The sequence below is a fragment of the Phyllostomus discolor genome, chromosome 7 (assembly GCF_004126475.2).
Source record: "Phyllostomus discolor isolate MPI-MPIP mPhyDis1 chromosome 7, mPhyDis1.pri.v3, whole genome shotgun sequence".
Lineage (NCBI taxonomy): Eukaryota > Metazoa > Chordata > Mammalia > Chiroptera > Phyllostomidae > Phyllostomus > Phyllostomus discolor.
In genome coordinates, this window is record NC_040909.2 from 40,172,214 (window position 1) to 40,191,168 (window position 18,955).

The 18,955-nt window shown below is 51.5% G+C and overlaps 2 protein-coding genes across 8 annotated transcripts in view; one reads left to right on the forward strand and one right to left on the reverse strand.

Moving 5' to 3' along the window:
* Positions 1–4,813, forward strand: part of VGLL4 (vestigial like family member 4) — a 151,858-nt gene extending 147,045 nt beyond the window's left edge. For all 5 annotated transcript variants that reach the window (XM_028518257.2, XM_036030800.1, XM_036030799.1 and 2 more), the window contains 2 exons: positions 1,614–1,734; positions 2,087–4,813. In XM_028518257.2, the coding sequence (XP_028374058.1) occupies positions 1,614–1,734; positions 2,087–2,358 (393 nt within the window). In that variant the 3' untranslated portion in view covers positions 2,359–4,813. The remainder of the gene's footprint in view (positions 1–1,613; positions 1,735–2,086) is intronic.
* ATG7 (autophagy related 7) overlaps positions 3,005–18,955 on the reverse strand; it is a 284,196-nt gene continuing 268,245 nt past the window's right edge. For 2 of the 3 annotated variants that reach the window (XM_036030797.1, XM_036030796.1), the window contains exon 19: positions 5,568–5,865. In XM_036030797.1, the coding sequence (XP_035886690.1) occupies positions 5,833–5,865 (33 nt within the window). In that variant the 3' untranslated portion in view covers positions 5,568–5,832. Of the gene's footprint in view, positions 5,866–18,955 lie in introns of all 3 variants that reach the window. The other variant, XM_028518253.2, reaches the window with a different exon arrangement.

Below are 18,955 nucleotides of genomic sequence, written 5' to 3' on the forward strand. Positions count from 1 at the left end.
GAGCAAGGAAAAGTTTGTTGATTGAAAAGGCCTAGCTTCAGAAGATGGGAGAACTAATTCTCACATCTATCTTAAGAAGGCAAAAAATTCAGGTGTCTTGTATATCAAGGGAAGGGCAGAGGGGTGAGTTGAAGATGTGAGGGGTGGGGTGGGGGGGAAGGGTGCTATAGACAGCTAGGCCACCGACAAGGCGTCCAAGGAAAAGCACGAAACTTCTAAATCCCTTTGTTCCTGGCAGACCCCTGCTGATCTGAGTCTGGTTCTGGATCCTTACTTTGTGCCTCCTTCCTCATCTTATCCTTGTTCACTTCCCGTCACAGGAAGGTCTGATGGGAGGCCTTTTGCGTATCTATACTGGCCACTAAGCGACTCTTTAAAGCAGGGGTGTCAAACTCATTTTCACAGGGTGGGGGGGCACATCAGCCTTGAGGTTGCCTTCAAAGGGCCGAATGTAATTTTAGGGTTGTATAAATGTAACCACTCCTTAAATACGGGCAAGGAGCTCAGTGCTGCTGCTGGGGAGAAATAAAGTGCCCGGCCGGATAAAACAAAGTGGAGGGCTGGATTCGGCCTGCAGGCCTTGTGTTTGCCACCCGTGCTTTAAAGGTGGGCAAGCCTGATTCCCCTCTGTTGACACTGCCCTTTAACCAGTTCCTCACTGTCTCGGAACTCAGCACACACCCTTGTCCTCAGGGCTAGCGGAAGAAACCTTTCCTGGCTGGACCCTGAGGAAACTCAGTTTGGTCCACATGTTTTTGGCCCCAGGCACTGCACCAAGGTGTGGTGACCCAGAAACTCGCCCTGGTCCCCGTGCTGGAGTGTGCAGGCTCTAGAGGAGGAGGCAGGTGCTGGTGGTGTCTTACGGGTACACCTGGAAAGGCTGCTCTGCTTACTGAGTTGGGGTGGGGTGGGTCGGGTCACAGAGATGGTATTTAAACAGGGCTTTAAAGGAGAGTGGAGTTTGCCAGGCAGACAGCATGGTGGTCGTGGGGAAGGAGAGTGTCGGCAGAGCAGACTGGGGGGGGGCGGTATGCGTGTGAGTCACATGCTCGGATGTAGGAGTATTGCCTGCATTCCCGTCTCCATCATTTGTGAGTTTGTAATAAAGACCAACTTAAGCTGGCTTTGGGCCGAGCAGAAACCGAATGTCTGACGGGTACAGGGTCACTCAGAGAACCTCTGGGGTGCAGTGGCACAGACTGGGAAGACAGGACCGCTGCTCCAGGGACCCCCACAGGGGGACCGACATCGCAGGAGCAGCGGAGGCTCCCTCCCTCTGGACTCGCTGCTACCCTTCAGCACGGACTCCAGTTTTGAAGTAGGCGGCTGCGGGTGGGCTGGACTTCAACTTGATTTCAGTCCAGAGGGGCTCCAGGACAGCTCACAGCAGAGTGGTGGTGGGTGCTGGGGAGGGTCCTGCCTGCAGGAGCTGGGCTCCAGCAACAGGGGATTCGGGTGCCGAGGTGGTGGGTGGCACTTGGCTCTCCAGGCAGGATAAGTACCCAGCTGTGGGGGGGGGCGAGGGGCGCCCCTGCCTCAGTGTGGCGGGTGTCTGAGGGCCAGGGTCCCTGGCTGGGGGAGCCCAGGCCTGACGCCATCTCTCTTCTCCCCAGAACCGGCCTTCAGTGATCACCTGCGCCTCTGCCAGCGCCCGCAACTGCAACCTCTCCCACTGCCCCATCGCGCACAGTGGCTGTGTGGCCGGCCCGGCCAGCTACCGGAGGGCCCCGAGCTGTGAGTGTCCCGGGGGCGGGGTGGCCGGGTGGGCTCGGGCTTCCTCAGTCCACACGACTGCTAGTGGTGTTTGCTTCTTTCCATCTCAGGCTGTACATGGGAACCCCTAGCATTGTGCCTGCCTTGGGTGGGAAAGGGAGAAGACACACGCTGGCCCTTCTGGGTCCTTCTCTGGCTGGGGTAAAAAATAGGCTCTGCCCTCACTGAGCACCATTCTCTCTCTGAGCTCGTAGCTAGCCCGGGGCGGCAGGCGTGTCGCCAGGTTACTGGCTGAGACGTGCCCAACTAAGCGGGTGGAGATGAGCCCTCTGTCCTCAGATCCGGCCTTGACCACTGCCCTGCTCCCCCACAGCCACCACCACCTGCGACCCCGTGGTAGAGGAGCATTTCCGCAGGAGCTTGGGCAAGAACTACAAGGAGCCTGAGCCGGCACCCAACTCGGTGTCCATCACAGGCTCCGTGGACGACCACTTCGCCAAAGCCCTGGGAGACACGTGGCTTCAGATCAAGGCGGCCAAGGACGGCGCGGCCAGCAGCCCCGAGTCAGCCTCACGCAGGGGCCAGTCTGCTAGCCCCTCTGCCCACATGGTCAGCCACAGTCACTCCCCGTCTGTGGTCTCCTGAAGGGAGTACCATCCTCGAGCAAGATGTCAATCTGCATGGTTTGCCTGAGCTTTGAACAGTCAGTGCTTAAAAAAAACAAAACAAAACAAAAAAAATTTGTGGGAGTGGGGTGGGGGGGAGGGAAGGGGTGGTTTATTCGCAAAAACCATGTCAGTGGGATTTTTGTTCTGTTTCTGTGCTTGCTTGGTATCCGTACGCCAGGGCCCTCACACACCACAGCAGGAACGGCATGTGGAACACCCGTCTCACGTAGCATCCCAACTTCCTGCCTCAGTTACCAAAGAAACCTCTGATGCAGGTCTGCCGCCCCGCAGGGCCGGGACTCCATGGCGCGCACTTTCTCAGTCACAAGCCATGACATTGGTGACCCAGACGCTTTGTGCTTTTCCATTTGCTTCTTGAGACCGGGGCGTGTGTGGCTTAGCTCCCGTGGCTCGTTCGGTCCAGCCCGCACGCGTGTGCTTGTGTGTGCGTCTACTTGAAGAGAACAGAGGACTGTTGTGTCTGATTTGCACTATTGGAGGAGGACTAGAGTTGCCTGCTTGACAACTCTATGTGAGATGCTAGTACTCTGAGGGCAAACTGCTGAAAACAAAGGGTTTAAGGATGACATTTCTGACCATTTGTGTGTTTTTGTTGTTTTTTAAATTTAGACAAAACAGCTTTGGAAGGGGAAGTCTCATACAGGTTATAGGTCTTTCTCTCTAGATTTCAGGTGCTTGCAACCGGACTGCAGACTCCACCAATCACGGGCATTTTACTTTCTCTGAACACTGCAGTTTGTTAGGCTAGAGCTGAGGTTGGAGGTTCCGTAGTGCTTTAAACGTGATGCATGTTTTAAGGGAGAAAAATAGCTGGTTTCTATTAATTGTATAGACAGTAAACACAAACCTTAATACTTACTAGCTTCTGTTCAGAATTAGTCTATTTTTGTCAGTTACAGTCCTAGATATACTTACTGCTGGTACAGTTGTACTCTAAGATTTGTATTTGATGTTCATGTTGCTCCCAAGTAGTGTGGGGCCGGCGGCCCCGGGCAGGCCCTGACGAAGGGCGTTGAGTCGCTCACCGGTCAGCCGTGGTGTAGGATGCTGGAATTTTTGCTGCAGGCTGACCGCATCATTTATTTTTTGCACCCCTGTCTGCTTATTACTAGTTCCCAGGGGAGTTGGGATTTGTGTTTACCAACTACCCTCCATGCAGAAACTCTCCCTTTAGCTCTCTTGGCTGAACAGCAGATTCCTGACAATCTGTGATGTGCTATTTTGTGTGCTTCCTCGTACGCCGGGGCCAAGGCAGTATACATTCCTCTGACTTTATACAGTTGTTACTGCATTTATTATCGTTTGCTATAGTAATAGCTACTAACTAGAACTTAGGTGAAGAAGAAAGCATGACAGACACAGCTGTGGACGTTCAACAGCTGCTGCTCTTTTCGGTAAACGCACGTGTCTCCCCCGCCCCTCCACCGGGCTGCACCCCAGCCTCGCTCACCAGAGGGCCTGGCGTCGCCTGGGCAGGTGACGCTGGCGTGACCATTCGCCCACAAGGAATTGTGGGCTCGTGGGAGCCCTCGAGGCTGGTTTTCCATATGAGAAAAATACAGGTCAGTTGGTTCATTTTGAAAATTGGCGCTGGGTGAAAAGGTCGGAGGATTGGCTCTTGCTGTGGCCACAGGGTGGCTGCAGGTCTTTGGAAACGGGAAAGAACAGCCCTGTCCTCTCGCCCCTGCACACATTTCACTCCCCCTTAACTGGGCTTCCAGGCTTTCGCGTTCGGGCCCCTGTATTTTCTGTAGGAAAAATCGTTGAGAACACTTTTTTTATATAGGTAACTTTAAGACCATCATTACGCTGTGCGTAAAGAATGTACAGAGAAATTTGTAGGTATTTTTTGAAGAACAATTAATTTGTTAATGATATGTAGCTATTTAATTTTTCCCGTTCCTATTGTAATCATTCATATTTTTTTGTTTGGAAAAAAAAGTTGATCTTTTTTTCGTCGTAGATTTGTCTGTAAAAGTGCAGGAACACAGTTATTCTATGAGAACACTGCATCTGCCTTAATAGCCACTAGTTTGTTATTGCTACAGGCTACTGAGCGTCGCCACAGGAAACCACCCCACTGCCGGCGGGCTCTGTGAAGAACGGCTCCTCGGACAGCTCTGTCAGTGACGCGGGCACGGCTGTGGGAGGGGACAGTGGTGCTGACGCCCGGGTCCCCGGTGCACTCACTGGCCTATCTGGGATAGGCAGCACCCTGGGGGGGCCTCAGGCAGACGGGGAGCAGGAACCAGACATTTCACTGGGTGAGGACACACTCCCCGGCCTCGGGAGGAGCACAGTGCGTTCTTCACAGAGCCATGCCGTCTGCAGTGTGTTCAGACAGTTCTCTCCGTGTTTGTAAATCTGTAATATACCATTCTCTGTGGCCTGTTTTTCCTGGAAGAAGAAGAAAAAAAAGGTTTGGCAGGCCATCTTTTTTTTGTACTTAAAAGTAGCCTTAAGAACAATAATAAAGTGCTCTTAAACCATGGACTGTACGTGTGACCTTGGGTCCTGGAGCGACAGCAGCCCTGAGCCTGTCTGCAGAGGCGCCCCTGTCCACACCGTGATCGACTGGAAAACTGACTTTAACTTGGTGAGAAGCATCCTTTAAAACCTAACCTATAGAAACTCTAATCTAGTTTTGACTCTGGTTCCAGGCTGGAGACTACGGGTGATACCACAAGGGCAAAAAGCATGGGAAGGGCACCTCCTCTCTCTCAGGCTCCCACACCCACCTCTGTGGGTGTCGCAGGTGTGCAGACTGAGGATGAAAAATCAGTCCGAGCCTGAGGGACACGTGGCAGGGCCCACCTGAAACTCACTGCCCGCTGGACACTTGGCCACAGACGGAGGCAGACACACAGCCGCCACCCCGCACTGGAGTCAGGGCCTCGGGCAGACACCAGCAGGCCCCCCGGGAGGGCAGAGCGGTGTCAGGGGAGGGCTGGGCCGAGCGGCAGATGGGCAGGGGTGGGGTTTGCAGTGCAGCCCCACATGGTCTCCAGGAGAAGCTGGCTTGTCAGTTCCCCATGGAGTCTGTTAGGCCGAGTCCGCCCTGTCACCCCATGAGGGGGGCCAAGGTGGAAAGGGTCCTGGGGATCTTGACTATCAAACAAACACTGTGACGACCAGAAAAAAGAACTGTGCGCGGAGGGAACCAAGTCCCAGGTTGATGGCAATGCCAAAGCCAAGGTTATTATTTAGCTCAGAACTGGTGAGGTCAGGAAGCATGAGAACTGGAGAGCACCGGAAGCTCCTGGCAGCAGAGGGAGGGCCCCAGTCCTCAAGGTACGGAGGCAGAGGGACCGGCAAGGTGAGAGGGATGCAGGGCCCAGAGTCACGAGTCTTGGGGTGGCAATCCTGCTCCGGCCACTGAAAGCCCCCAGCAGGCACCGGGGAGAAGGTGGCCGCGTGAGGGCGGGCTGCGTCAGACGGTCTCGTCGTCACTCATGTCCCAGATCTGCATGGAGAAGGGAGACATTCAGCAGCGTGTTCAGTGGCTCGGTGCTGCCCGCTGTTGCTCAAGAGTTGTGTAGTTGTGTCAACAGGCCAAAGGAAAAATGGCTTCCACTCGCAGGTGACACACTCCCTTGTCACTCAGAGACTGACAACTTCTTTTCTTGTGTAATTGAAAGCAAGTCTCAAAGAAATAAAGTCACTTGCCCAAGAGATCTCTGGTAAATGAGGCAACCAGTGGCAGAGCCAGGGGGGAGAGTCGGGATTTGGCCCCGGGGAGTGCGACGACCTCCTCAGCTCTCCAGCACCCCCTGCAGAGCTACCACCCCTGACCCACTCAGTCCCTGCTCACTTGTTTCTGTGGCCCTGACCATGACCCCAGATCACCACCTTTTTAATGGTTTCCTTACTGTCCACCTGCTCTGTGGAAGGCAGGCTCCCTGAGGTCAGGGACTTGGGCTATGGGCTTGCTGAACGGGGCCCAGCCAGCCTGTGCACACACGTCCCATCTCCATAGGCTCCCACCCCAGGTGGTGTGCTCCATCATCCATGTGAACTGTGGTCCAGGTGCCATCCAGACGAAAAGCCACATGCCCCAGATGCTAAAGAACTGGCTGCCTCGCCAGTTAAGCCTTTTCCCTACCAAGCCCCAGTGGGCGCCTGGGCAGGACAGTGCAGACAGCCAGATCTTGCCTGTCTCGGTGTGTATAGTTGGGGAGCTTGGGGCTTCTGAGTCTGACCTGAGGTGGGGGGAAATGTGAACATGGGGAAAATAGGATCCCCCCACAGAAACCGGGAAAAGTGGAGGGAGGCACAGCCCGCTGGCCTCTTAGGCTAGCTCACTCTTTCTGGCCAGCACAGAGGCCCTCAGGCTTCTCGTACCCTGGGCTCCCTGGGGGGCTGGTCCCTGAACTTACGCCTCCAGACTTTCAGAATTCCTAGAACTGGTTGCAAAAGGCCACCTCAATGCTAGCTGAGCCGAGAGAAGGAACATCATGTTTACATGAGACTGGCCCGGGGAGACAGGGAGGCCCAGCCAAGGTAAATATCAACACCAGCTTGGCTTTCAAAGTCAAGGATGTGGAAAATAAATAAGAGAAGGAAATTTCCTCTCTCTGAGGACCCAGCAGCCCAGGCCTGACGGCTGGTGGGTGTGCCTCTCATACCCTGCCCCCATTTTTAAATACATCTTACTGTGTGGGGACCCAGGGATGAGCCTGCAAGGCCAACACCCAGCTGCCTGCAGGAGCAGGGGCGGAATGTGGAGAAGCCCAGTCCGGGGTTCAGCGCCTGAGCGTGGCCAGGCAGGCCTTGCCTTCCTCGGGGCCCAGCTCATCCTCAGCAGGGCTTGAAGACTCTTGGGCCTGCCTCCTGAAGTGGGTCTCAGTGACAGGGGGAGCGTTGGCTGCATTTGGAATGAAGGCTGCACTCAAGAGCCCCCGGACCTGGTGATCCTCCAGTTCTGACCATCTGAGCAGGCAAACGAGCCATCGGAGGGTTTGCCAGTGGAATTCATTCATTCTTTCACTGTGTTGTTCAGTAACACCCACTTATGGAGCCTGTCCCTGTGCCACGAGCTGTGCAGACCTGATGCAATAGTCCTTCCTACACTCCTCACAACAGCCTGTGAGGTGCAGATGGAAACAAGCTCAGAGTCAGGCAGCTTCCCCGGGATCACACTGCAAGTAAGGTGCAGAGCTGGGAGCCCAGGTGTGTGGGGCAAGGTTATGTGAACAAAAAGGGCTGCCTGGACTACTTGTAGGGTTGGGGCAGGCAGACTGCATGGAAGAGGGGGCCTTGACCCTCCACAACCTTCTGCCCCACCTCCCGGGAAGCCACCCTCTAGGGCTGGGCAGAGTCCGTGGTAATGAGCTGTGCCATCTGCGAATGGGCAATGAAGTTGTTCGCAGGACTCTGGGGGCCCGGGGAAGGTGGCACAGAGAGCAGGAGCCGCCATTCATTTTACCGGATCTGTTATGAGGCCGGGCCGTTGGCACACAGCAGGGGGAAGAGACAGCTGGCCTGACGATGGGAGGGCCAGGCTGTGCGGGGGATCGAGTAAAGCACCCAAAGGGCTTATTATGATGGGACTCAACCGAAGGGGTAGGGAGTGGACTTTATATTACTGCTTGGGGATTTTTCCAGAGTGAACTCCCTGGGGCTGAGATAGGATTCTCCACTGGGGCAGCCAGTCCTTTTCCTATCAGCTGGGCTCAGGAAGGCAGCAGCAGTCTTAATTTTAAATTTGCAGAAACTTCAGCCTTGACAAACACAGTGTGATCTCACTCACATGTGGAATCTGAAAAAGCTGAACTCAGAACCAGAGAGCAGGTGGGTGGGGTGGCCAGGGGCTGGGGGACGTGTGGAGGTTTTGGTCGAAGGGCACACACTTTCAGCTACAAGAGGAATAAGTTGTGGGGATCTAATGTACAACATGGGGACTATGGTTAATAGTGTATTAGATTCTTCAGATTTGCTAAAAGATCTTAAATGTTCTCACCACACACACACACACACACACACACACACACACACCCGTAACTAGGTAGGCAGGCTACTGAATGGGAAAATGTATTCCCCAGTGATATAGCTGATGGGGGTTAATATCCAGAATATGTAAGAAATTGATACAACTCAAAAACAAGTATTCAGAGGACACGAGAAGTGTTTCTCCAAAGTAATGGAGTAATTACTTTGTCTCCAAAGACAAGTAATGCGGCTAACAGACGCATGCAGAGAAGCTCAATGTCACTGATCGGGGACATGGAAGTCAAACCCACAGTGAGATACCACCTCACACCTGTCAGAACGGCAGTTACCAAAAAGTCAACAAATAACACGATGGTGTGGGTGTGGAGAAAGGGGAACCCCTGTCCACTACTGGTGGGACTAAAAATTGGTGCAGCCACAGTATGACGAGCACTCAAAAAGCTAAAGCACAGATCTACCGTATGACCCAGTAATTCCACTTGTAGGTATTCATCCAAAGAAAACAAAAACACTAATTTGAAAATATATGTGCATCCGCATGTTCACTGCAGAATTATTTACAATAGCCAAGATATGGAAGCAGCCGAGGTGTTTCCTAGATGAATGGATAAAGAAGATATGATGTGATTATAACATACGACGGGATGTTATGTGAAGTCTTGCCATTTGCCACAACATGGAGGAACCCAGAGGTTATTTATACAAAACGAAGTCAGTCAGGGAAGGACAAATACCATATGCTTTCACTTATATGTGGAATCTAGAAAACATAACAAAACAAATACAAACTTACAGAAACAGGCCACAGGAAAGGGTGTCAGAGGGGCTGGGGGACAGAGATGAAGGGGATTACAGTCGATGATATTGTGGTAGGTCTGCACGGTGACAGATGATTACTAGAATTAGTGGGATGGTCACATGTAGAAAATGTCAAACCATATTGTATACCAGCTGTAAACAAAAAATGTTTAAAAAGTCTGAGGTGAGGAATGTATTACCTTGACTGGTAGTCAGGTCACAATTACACGTATGTTACATAGGCATGTTGTACAGCCTACAAATTTCTATTTGTCAGCTGTTACTCAATAAAGTTGGGGTGGGAAAAGTAAGCCTCAACTCCTCTTAGACTGTGGACCCCCGGAGGGGACTGAGGTCTGTCTGCTCCCTACGGGGTCTGCACAGCTTCCGGCAGGGAAGAGGCCCAGGAGAGCTCTCTTAGTAAATGAAGGTTCTATTAAGTTGGCAAAGTCTTTTAAAAATGTTAATACATGTTAACACTCTGTGCTGAGAAGGGTACAGTGAAACACTTGTAGGAGGAATATACATTGGTAATAAATTTTTAAAAAAATATTTGGGAATATGTAATGCAAATGTCCATACCGTAAGGAAGAGATAATCTTTTTTTTGCAGGTGATATGCAAGTATACAAAGAAGGCCCAAGAAAATAGTAAGATGAATACAGACCATAAAGAACATTCAGTGAGATAAGATAAAACATGAAGAACAGATTATAGAAACAATTATTAGAAAAAGTAATGAAAGGGAAGAACCCATTCATTATAAGAGCAATGAAAAAGATAAACTCCCAGAGAACAGACCTAACGTGAAATGTACAACATCTATCAGGGAAAAAAAAAAAACAAAACCTCTTCAACACAGTCCTGTGACAGCCTCACGGAGTCTTACAAAGAGCAGGTGAATGGGCACCTTTGTTTATGCTCGGCAAGATTTAACATCAATCAAGGTGTCAACTTTTCCCAGGCTCATGTATAAATTTAACATAGGCTCAATCCTTAAAAATCAACAACTATCTTTTCTGGGGCTAGACAAGCTGGTTCTAAAGTTTATGTAAAAAAAAAAGCAAGATTATCTAGGAAAACCTTTGGAAAGAAGAGCAATGAGGAGGTTCCCCGGCGGTATGTTGCCGTGCCTGTAAGAACAGGGCTCTGTCAATGGGAGCGCAGGTGGACAGGCCAGTGGGACAAAATGAGTCCAGAAACAACAGGATGGAATGTCCAAGTACATACGGAAATTCAGTATTTTGATGATAAAGGTCTGGGTAATGTGACCTCAAATCACTAGAAAAAAGTGGACTTTTTAATAGATGGTATGGTGACAACTGGCTAGTCATTTTCAAAATAATAAAATGGATTCCATGCCTTTCACTGAACATCAGAATAAACCCCGAATGGAACAGATACCCAAGTGCGGAACTGAAACCATGCATACTCTAACTAGATGCAAACAGGTGAGTTCCTTTATAACCTGGGAGTGGGGAGCCTGACCTAAAATCCATGAGCAGTAATGGCAGATACATTGGAATATGTAAAAACGTGTGAAATTGTGCACAGAAAAAACACAATGAGCAAAGTTGAAGAAACAAACACACTGGCAGAAAACACTGTAATATACCACAAAAGGCTAATCCCCCTCATACACACACAGTTCTTCAAAATCAAGAGAAGGAGCAATAAACTGATTTTTTTTTAAAGCAGGGAGGGGCTGCTTAGCCTTAATCAGAGTAATAGAAATGTTAAAATTTCTTAGGACACAAAAAATACCAACCAGAACACCTGACTGGGATCTCACAAAAGCTTGGTCTCGGAAAAACAACACTATGAAAGGGAAAAAGCAAACCCCAGCCTAGGAGCAAACACTCATACCGTGTCTCACAGGACTTGTGTCCAGAATATGCAGAAAACTTATACAGTTCAATAATAGAGACAGACAACCTGATTTTTTAAAAATGAGCTAAAGAGCTGAAGAGACACTTCCCAGAAGAGGAACAACAATGGCCAATAAGAACCTAAAAAGATGTTCAGCATCCTTTGTCTTCAGGGAAATGCAAATCTAAACCACAAAGAGTCAGCACACCCCACCTTCTAGAAAGGCCAAAATGGGAGCGGCTGGGAACTCAGGCACTGCTGCTAGTGGGCACACTGACTGGCACACCCGCTCGGGGGAAAGGTCTGACGGTTGAGAAAGTGAAACACACGCTTACCGCCTGACCTGACATTCCACTCCTGTTTCCCCAAAGACAGGAAAACACATGCTTGCAAGACAGCTGTGCAAGTGTGGTCACAGCAGCCTCATTCATAACAGGCACAAACTAGTCGACCCAGATGTCCACCAGCAGGCAGAGATACTGTGGGATGGCCACACAGTGGACACCACTGACCATCAAAGGAGCAAGCCGCTGGTGCACACAGCACATACACGTACCTCGGACTCCTTATGCTGAGTCAGAGAAGCCCACCACAAGAGACAGTGCGCTGTGTGGCTCCATGTACATGGGATTCTGGAAGGGGCAAGCTAATCTATGGTGACAGAAAGTACATCATTTGTCATAACTCACTAAACTCTACATTTTAAATGGGTGCATTTTATTGTGTGAAAGTTATACCTTAATAAAATTGACTTTTTAGAAAAGTGACACAGAGAGAACATTGCCTTGTCTATCAGATTGGCAAAAATCCTGACGCTTGCCAGCACATTCTGTTGGTGAGCCTGCGGGAACAGCACTGCCCTGCGCTGCTGGTGGGGCGTGAACAGTGTAACCCCGCATGGGGAGTCCGCCTACAGCCGGCAGAACTACTTCTGTCTCAACTGTTGAGTTAGCAGGCTCCCTTTCAGGAGTCTGTCTGAAGGTACACCTCCACAACACAAAAGGACAGCATTCACTGCTGCATGATTAATTACAGGAGACTAAACAACCCACGGGGGAACGGGCTAATTAAACCACTCACTGTGCGTCCACACCGTGGACCACTGGGGCCCTAAAGCACAGTGAGAAAGAGCTCAATGCACTGACAGGAGGCAGTTTCCAAAATCCAGTGGAAAAAAAAATGCAGAGTATCTGGCATTCCACTTGTGTAGAGAAAGACAATATAATACTTAAAAAATTTTTAATCTTCACCCAAGGATATGTTCATTGATTTTTTTAAGGGGGAGAGAGAAAGGGAGGGTGGGTGGGGGAGAGAGAGAAACATGGACCGGTGGCCTCCTGCATGTGGGGACTGAACCCGCAACCCAAGTACGTGCCCTGACCAGGAATGGAACCCGCAGCCTCTGGCAGTACAGGGTGACACTCCGACTAACTGAGCCAGTGGCCAGGGCTGGAATTCCTTTTGTCTTTTGCAGAAATAAACACAAACTGATTTAAACGGGCACCTGCTCATTTAAACTGGGTGCCAGGAGACCACTCTGAGCAGACCTTTTAACCTGAGCATCAAGGAACTGTTTCACATATTTAAAAATTATATCAAAAGAAATAATCCAAAGCACAGCAACAAAACGATTAATTGAACTTTATCAAAATTAAAAGCTTCTTAAAAGAATATATTTAAGAACACTATTACAGTGAAGAGACAACTCTCAAAGAAAATACTTAAAGAACGTACATCTAGACCATTGACAAGTCAATGATAAAAGGCAAGTAACCCAATTAAAAATGAACAAAGGAGTTAAACAGACATTTCTCCAGGAAAGGTATGTGAGTGGCTGAGAAGCGGGAAGGCACAGACATAGATGCTTGTATGTCATTAGGCATCAGGAAAATGCAACTCAAACCACAAGGAGATTCCACTTTGCACCCATGACAACGGTTTCAACCAAGAAGCCAGACACCAGCAAGTGCCGGTTGTGATCTGGAGAGAGCGGAGCCCTTACACGCCGAGGCGCGGGATGTCAAGTGGTGTGGCCACTTTGAAAACAGACAGCAGTTCATCAAAAAGTTAGACTGAGAGCTACTATGTGGCCCGGCAATTCTACTCCAGGGGGTACCCCCAAGAGAGATGAAAACCTATGTCCACATAAGAACTTATACGTTAATGTGCATGGCATCACCCATAATAGTCAAAATGTGGACGCAACCCAAATGTCCCCCAGTGGATCAATGGAAAATGCCGTCTGTCTGCACAGCGGCGTGTTCCTCAGCCGCGCATGGCCTGCCCGCGGTCTTCTGCGGAGCCTGGAGGACGTCGCCGCGACCACCCCCATTTTAGAATGTAGGCCACTCGAGCTGGAAAGAGGAAATGACGTGACTGCCAGGGAGAACTTGAAGAGCTGGTTGGGGGTTGGAGAAAGGCTTTTTCCACTTTATCTCACCACTTCCATCTGGTTAATACTCCTAAAAACCAGTGAGGGGCAGTCTGAAATCTGCTTCCTGGCCCGACACTGCGATGCTGACACACAGGGTGGGCCCAGGGCCCATGACACACTCAGGAACCATGGGTTCAAACCCAGGGGGCTGAAAGGCAAGACCAGCCTCTGCCTGCACTGCCTCCTGGGTCCCCACCTCTGTCTTTGGCCCCTTTGCAGACGGCTGATCCTAAGCTCCTGCCCTGAGGCCAGGACTGTGGGCTCAGACGGGCAGTAGGCTGCCCCACTCTGGGCCAGCAGGGGTGGGCGATGGGGGGCGGGGGGCCTGTCCCCACGGTCAGGGCCGGAACCAACCCTGCTTTGCAGCAGCGTCTGGGCCCACAGCTCTAAACCAGGAGGACTTCCTAACCATCAGAGCTCATCACGAGGACCAGGGAGAGTGTGTGGCTGGACCGCACACCCTGAGAGGGCCTCAAGGTTTCACTTTCCAATCTGCAAAGGAGACAGCACATTGGAGCAGAGCCGTTTGTCATCCAGCTTCAAACTTGTGTCCTATTTCTGGACCGCACCGCCTGGGGTGCACCATGGACCAAGGTTTTTCTTTTATAAACACTGTAATTATCCTGTGAATGGCACAATTATATTTGTGTGTGTGTTAAAAGTGTTCATTTGTTAAATGTAAACATTTCAAATTACCACAGTTCTTGAAACCCGGTTTTGGCATTTCCCTATTTTTTAATAAAAAAATGGAAATATTTAGACCTCGGCTGCTCCTGACACTTCCATGCTGGGTCCTCACAAGCGTGATTCTCTGCTGGGTGCAGACACGGCTGGGACCCCCAGGAGGAGGGCGGGGCTGTTTCTGGGGCCACTGTGCAGGCTCCGAGTGCCCACGAGGGAACGGGACACCACCTCCTCAGATACCACTGGTCCCTGGCTGCTCACCTTCAGTCTCCACAGCCCTGTGGTCGTGTTCCCGCCCACACTCCACACAGCATCAGACTGGTTTTCTTAGAAAACAATCCCATAGCGTAGTGCCCCAGTTTTACAGCCTTTAAAGCGCCCCCCACCCTGGGCACATAGGGAACGTGCAACCCATACTCATTCCTGGGCCACTGGTCCCTATGTCCTGGCCCTGCTGACCTCCCCGAGCTCTCCTTCCTTAGGACCCACACACACTTTCCTTTGGCATGGGAGACCCCCACCCAGGACTCTGCACCACAGGCTGGCTATGTGCGGCTCTTGGTGTCGTCTTGATCACCGATCACCCATCTCGAAGAGCCTCCCCCGCATTCTCTGGCTCAGACGACCCATTTGGTTCCTCCAGAGAACCTCCTGTAACCCATCACCACCTTTCTGTTAGTGCGTCTGCCTGACTCCCTGTAGAGTAGGATCATGAGCTGCAGGAGGGCAGGGCCTAGTCTGCTGGTTCACCCCTGTGTGCCCAGCCCTGGTGCACAGCCTTGCCCAGGACACAGCTTTAGAATGAGCAGTGATTCAGAACCATCTTCTCTGGACACAACTCTACAGTGGAGAGGAGATAGGGGAATTTGGGGGATAAATATAATACACAACAATCAAACAGTAAAGAAAGGGCCCCTCAATACAGCTGGTTTCTGGCAAGTCATGCCCTTGGCCTCCAAGCCCCAAAGGACACTGGGGCAGGGCTGCGGTCATCTCCTGGTGGGAGCCCCTGGGATAAGGGGGTGGCAGGGTCCCTTTCCAAGGACGGCCTTAGATCCAGACCATGGTGCCTTATTCTCCCTCCTGGACGCCACCATGGGGTCTCAAATGAAATCACAGGATGCAGAGTTGTGGAAAAGTTTTGCTTCTGGACCCCAAGAAGCCCCAAGGCAGGATTGGTGCTGGTCAGAGAGGATGCTCTACGCTTAGCAGCTGCGGGACTTCTCTAGATCACCTTGCAGGCTAACCTGTGACCCACCCATGTAGTATGTGCCTGGGGTAGCGGGGGGACCAGGAGGTGCTACTGAGTAAAGACCCAGGTTCTGACTCCCCAGTCCCCAGATGCCCTCCTGGAGCCCCTGCCCCACCGCGGACAGCCGAACCCACTCGGGAGCAGCCCCGCCCTCTGTCTCACAGAAACTCCAGAATCCAGGGGGAAAGGAGGATAGTTCCCTAGTGACCACGGGATTGAAAGTTTCAAGATCCTCCTGCCCCTTGGCCAAGGGTGGCTGGTGTGAGCTGCCGACACCTGCAGGGACCTGACGAGAGGGAAGAAGAGAGCAGAGAGCTGCACAAGGAGGGCTGGAGCGGATGGGGCGGGCTCCCCTGGGGACTGACAGCCCATGCCTCGCAGGGGACATCCGAGTGTCCCTGCTCTGTGCCCGGCAGCTGGGGCCCTGGCCCCCATTATATCCCCAGGCCGCTCACCTTCCCCAGTGGACACGAAGACTCCTCTTCCCCAACCCCATGCTTAGGGGTCTGTACCCCCTCTTCTTCCATGCCCCATTTTGGCACCTCTCCTTGAAAGATGCCCACCTGCCATCCTGCCCTTACACCCACTCACTGCCTCCTCTAGCCCGGCCTCTGCTGGACACTGGATTCTAGAGAGGAATTAAGACCTAACCCTTCTTCTTAGGGAACCCCAGCCTCAAACTCGCCTTCAGACACCAGACAGCTTTGGGCTGGGGGATGGAAGGAGGATGGGGGTTAGCGAGAACTTCTGGGGCAACTTCCAGCTCTAGAGCCTTCTGGTGGAGCACTTATCACCAGCCTTTCGCATCCCCCACCCCCACCCCCAAAGGTGCCAATTCAGGGGTCCTGCATGCACTTCCTCATGACCCCATTGCTCTAGGGATTCCATGAACAAGGTTAATGTTTACTAGAAAGAAATAGTCATGGCTGAGGCAGCTGGAAGGTGCAAATAATGACTTATACAAAGCACACGGGGCTGCCAGTGGTGAGGGGAGAAAAGGGAGAAAGGAAATGCTTTAAGTTGGTGGCAGGACGGGGCCTCCACTGCTGAGGTGGGATCGGAGGATGCCTCTGCCTGCCTACAGCCTGCGGCGCTGATCAAAGGCTCATAGAGGAGGCAGGGCCTAGGCCTATGCACACTGCCCCCCAGTTTTCCCTGGTCCCTTACAACGATGCTCTGGGCTACAACTGATAAAAAGGGAGGTCTAAAAAAAAGTGGCCTCATGCTTCAGAACCTAGATCCAGGGAAAAGGACCAGCCCACCCACTCTGAGGAGTGCGGGTGGTGCTAGCAGTTCCTGAACTCTCTGCTCCAGTACCAAGAACTCAGCTCACACTTGAAACACGGAGAGACAGGGACTGGATGTCCTGGAAGAGGGTGTCTAAGCAGTCTCATCTGAAAGGAGGTACAGGAGCGGGTGGGGGTGGTGGGGGAGGTGGAGAACTGGCTGCAGAGAGCAGGTGCTAGGCCGGGAGGGGAAGGAATGGAGAGCAAGGCAGGTCCTGGGAGCTGCAGGTCTCCGGCGCGTCACCCAGTGGCAGGGAGGCTCCATGACCTCCACGTGAAGAAGGGCTCCCGGTTTCCACCTTCCCACCAGAGGCCGAATGGGCCACTGAGGCTGGGGAGGAGGGACGTGGGAGCAGGGGGAACATCAGTTCCATGGGGGACAGGAGGACCAGGCAATTGTCTGGGCCAGATAAGAGAAACTGCTGTCAGGGCTGGAATCCCCCCACTATGAGGGGAGGTGATGGGAGAGATTGGTCCACGCACAGGGTGAGTACTAGGCAGGCATCAAGCATGTTTTCGAGCAAGTTTTAATGATGTGAAAACATGACCAGGAATTATAAAACGAAAAGAGGAAATAAGCCCTGGCTGGAGTAGCTCAGTGGATTGAGCTCGGGCTGCGAACCGAAGTGTTGAGCCAAGGTTCGATTCCCAGTCAGGGCACATGCCTGGGTTGCAGGCCACGGCCCCCAGCAACCGCACGTTGATGTTTCTCTCTCTCTCTCTTTCTCCCTCCCTTCCCTCTCTAAAAATAAATAAAAATCTTTAAAAAAAAAGAGGAAATAAAACTATGATCAGTTTGACCACAGCCACATGCATGCATGGTTAAAAAAAAAGTCTATATAAGTAAAAAGCAAACCAGAACCTCTAAGTGGTGGAATTAAGGGTATTAATTTTATTCTCTACCTTAGATGCTCCCACAGGACTTTCACAATCAGAAAAAAAATGCAGTGTAGAGAGAGGGCCTACTGAAGCCCCCACCCCGCTCCCAGCGACTCGGAGAGAGCACTGGCCACAGGAAGCGCTCTGCTGGCCACCTCGGTGCACAGGGACCAGCACCTGTTGATCCCCTTTGTTTTTCCCTCCCAGGAAGTTCTGCAAAGCAAAATAAGAAACCTGCTACGGGGAAACGCTGCCATTTGAACCACAGGCTCCTTGGTGAGGTTTAAACCGGGAGACCCCGGAATCCCCAGCCCACAGTACAGGCTGCCCAGTGCCTCCCTGGTGGGTTAGTCTGGAGCACGGGCCCCAGGGCTCTGCTATATGTAGCACCCTCCCTCTGGCCAAATCCTAAGTGAGCACCACACCTTAATAACTGCAATTCGAGTTAATGGCCTAAAGACAAGGGTGGCTGTGCCCTGAGAGGGGTCACTCCAAGGACCGATGAGGAGCAGCCCGTCTTTGGCGCTCAGCTCCTCAGGACCTAATGACACTCAAAGGTGGGAGCGCTCCAGATAGCAGCAGCAGCAGCAGCAGCAGCAGCAGCAGCAGCAGCGAATGACTTAACAGGCTGTGTCCCATGCTTCAGCTTCCCTGCTTAGTTTGGGGAGTAGCGAGGATGTATTCTGGGGATGGAATGAAGAAATGGAGGAGAGGGATGTGAGGGGGAAGGACGGCTGGGCCCCAGGCTTGTTTGCTCTCTTCCAAGCTTCAAAACACATTTTTCAAATTAGGTGGTAAGAATACAGGGCAATTTCTGTGGCACCAACATATTTTCTTTCAAGATATGATTTATATGTTTGGCCCACATTTTAAATGAAATGGTTATTGAGATAAATGGCCATGCTGGAGGCTGCAAAAATGGTTTCCATTATGTAGTTCTTCTTTTCAGTTCTTTAGAAAAGTTTCTGAAAGGTGCCCCTTTAAAAAGGCGGACACTTGCATTTTTGTTTTCTAACTCAAAGGGTTTTTGGGGTCAGTGCTGGAGAGAGGAGGAGAAGGAAGAAAAGCCTGAGACAGCTCTAAAGTGAGGTGAATGTAGAATATAAACGTACACAGACTTTACTTGGTAAGGAGATAATTTTGAAACTTTAAATAATGCAAATGCAGGTGACCTGGGATATCAGGTGAAGGCCAGGCTTCAGTCTCGGGCAGGCACTCTCCGAGGGCCCCGCCCCTGGGCCTGATCAGCGAGGACACTGGGATGAGACAGACGCTGACCTGGGACCTTGCATTAAGCTATAGGAACCAGCCAGCGTGGCAGTGAGATAAGGACAGAAAAGGATAGAGTGGCAGAAATAGACCCACACATAACTGGGTCAGCTGTCAACAAAGGTGCCAAGGTA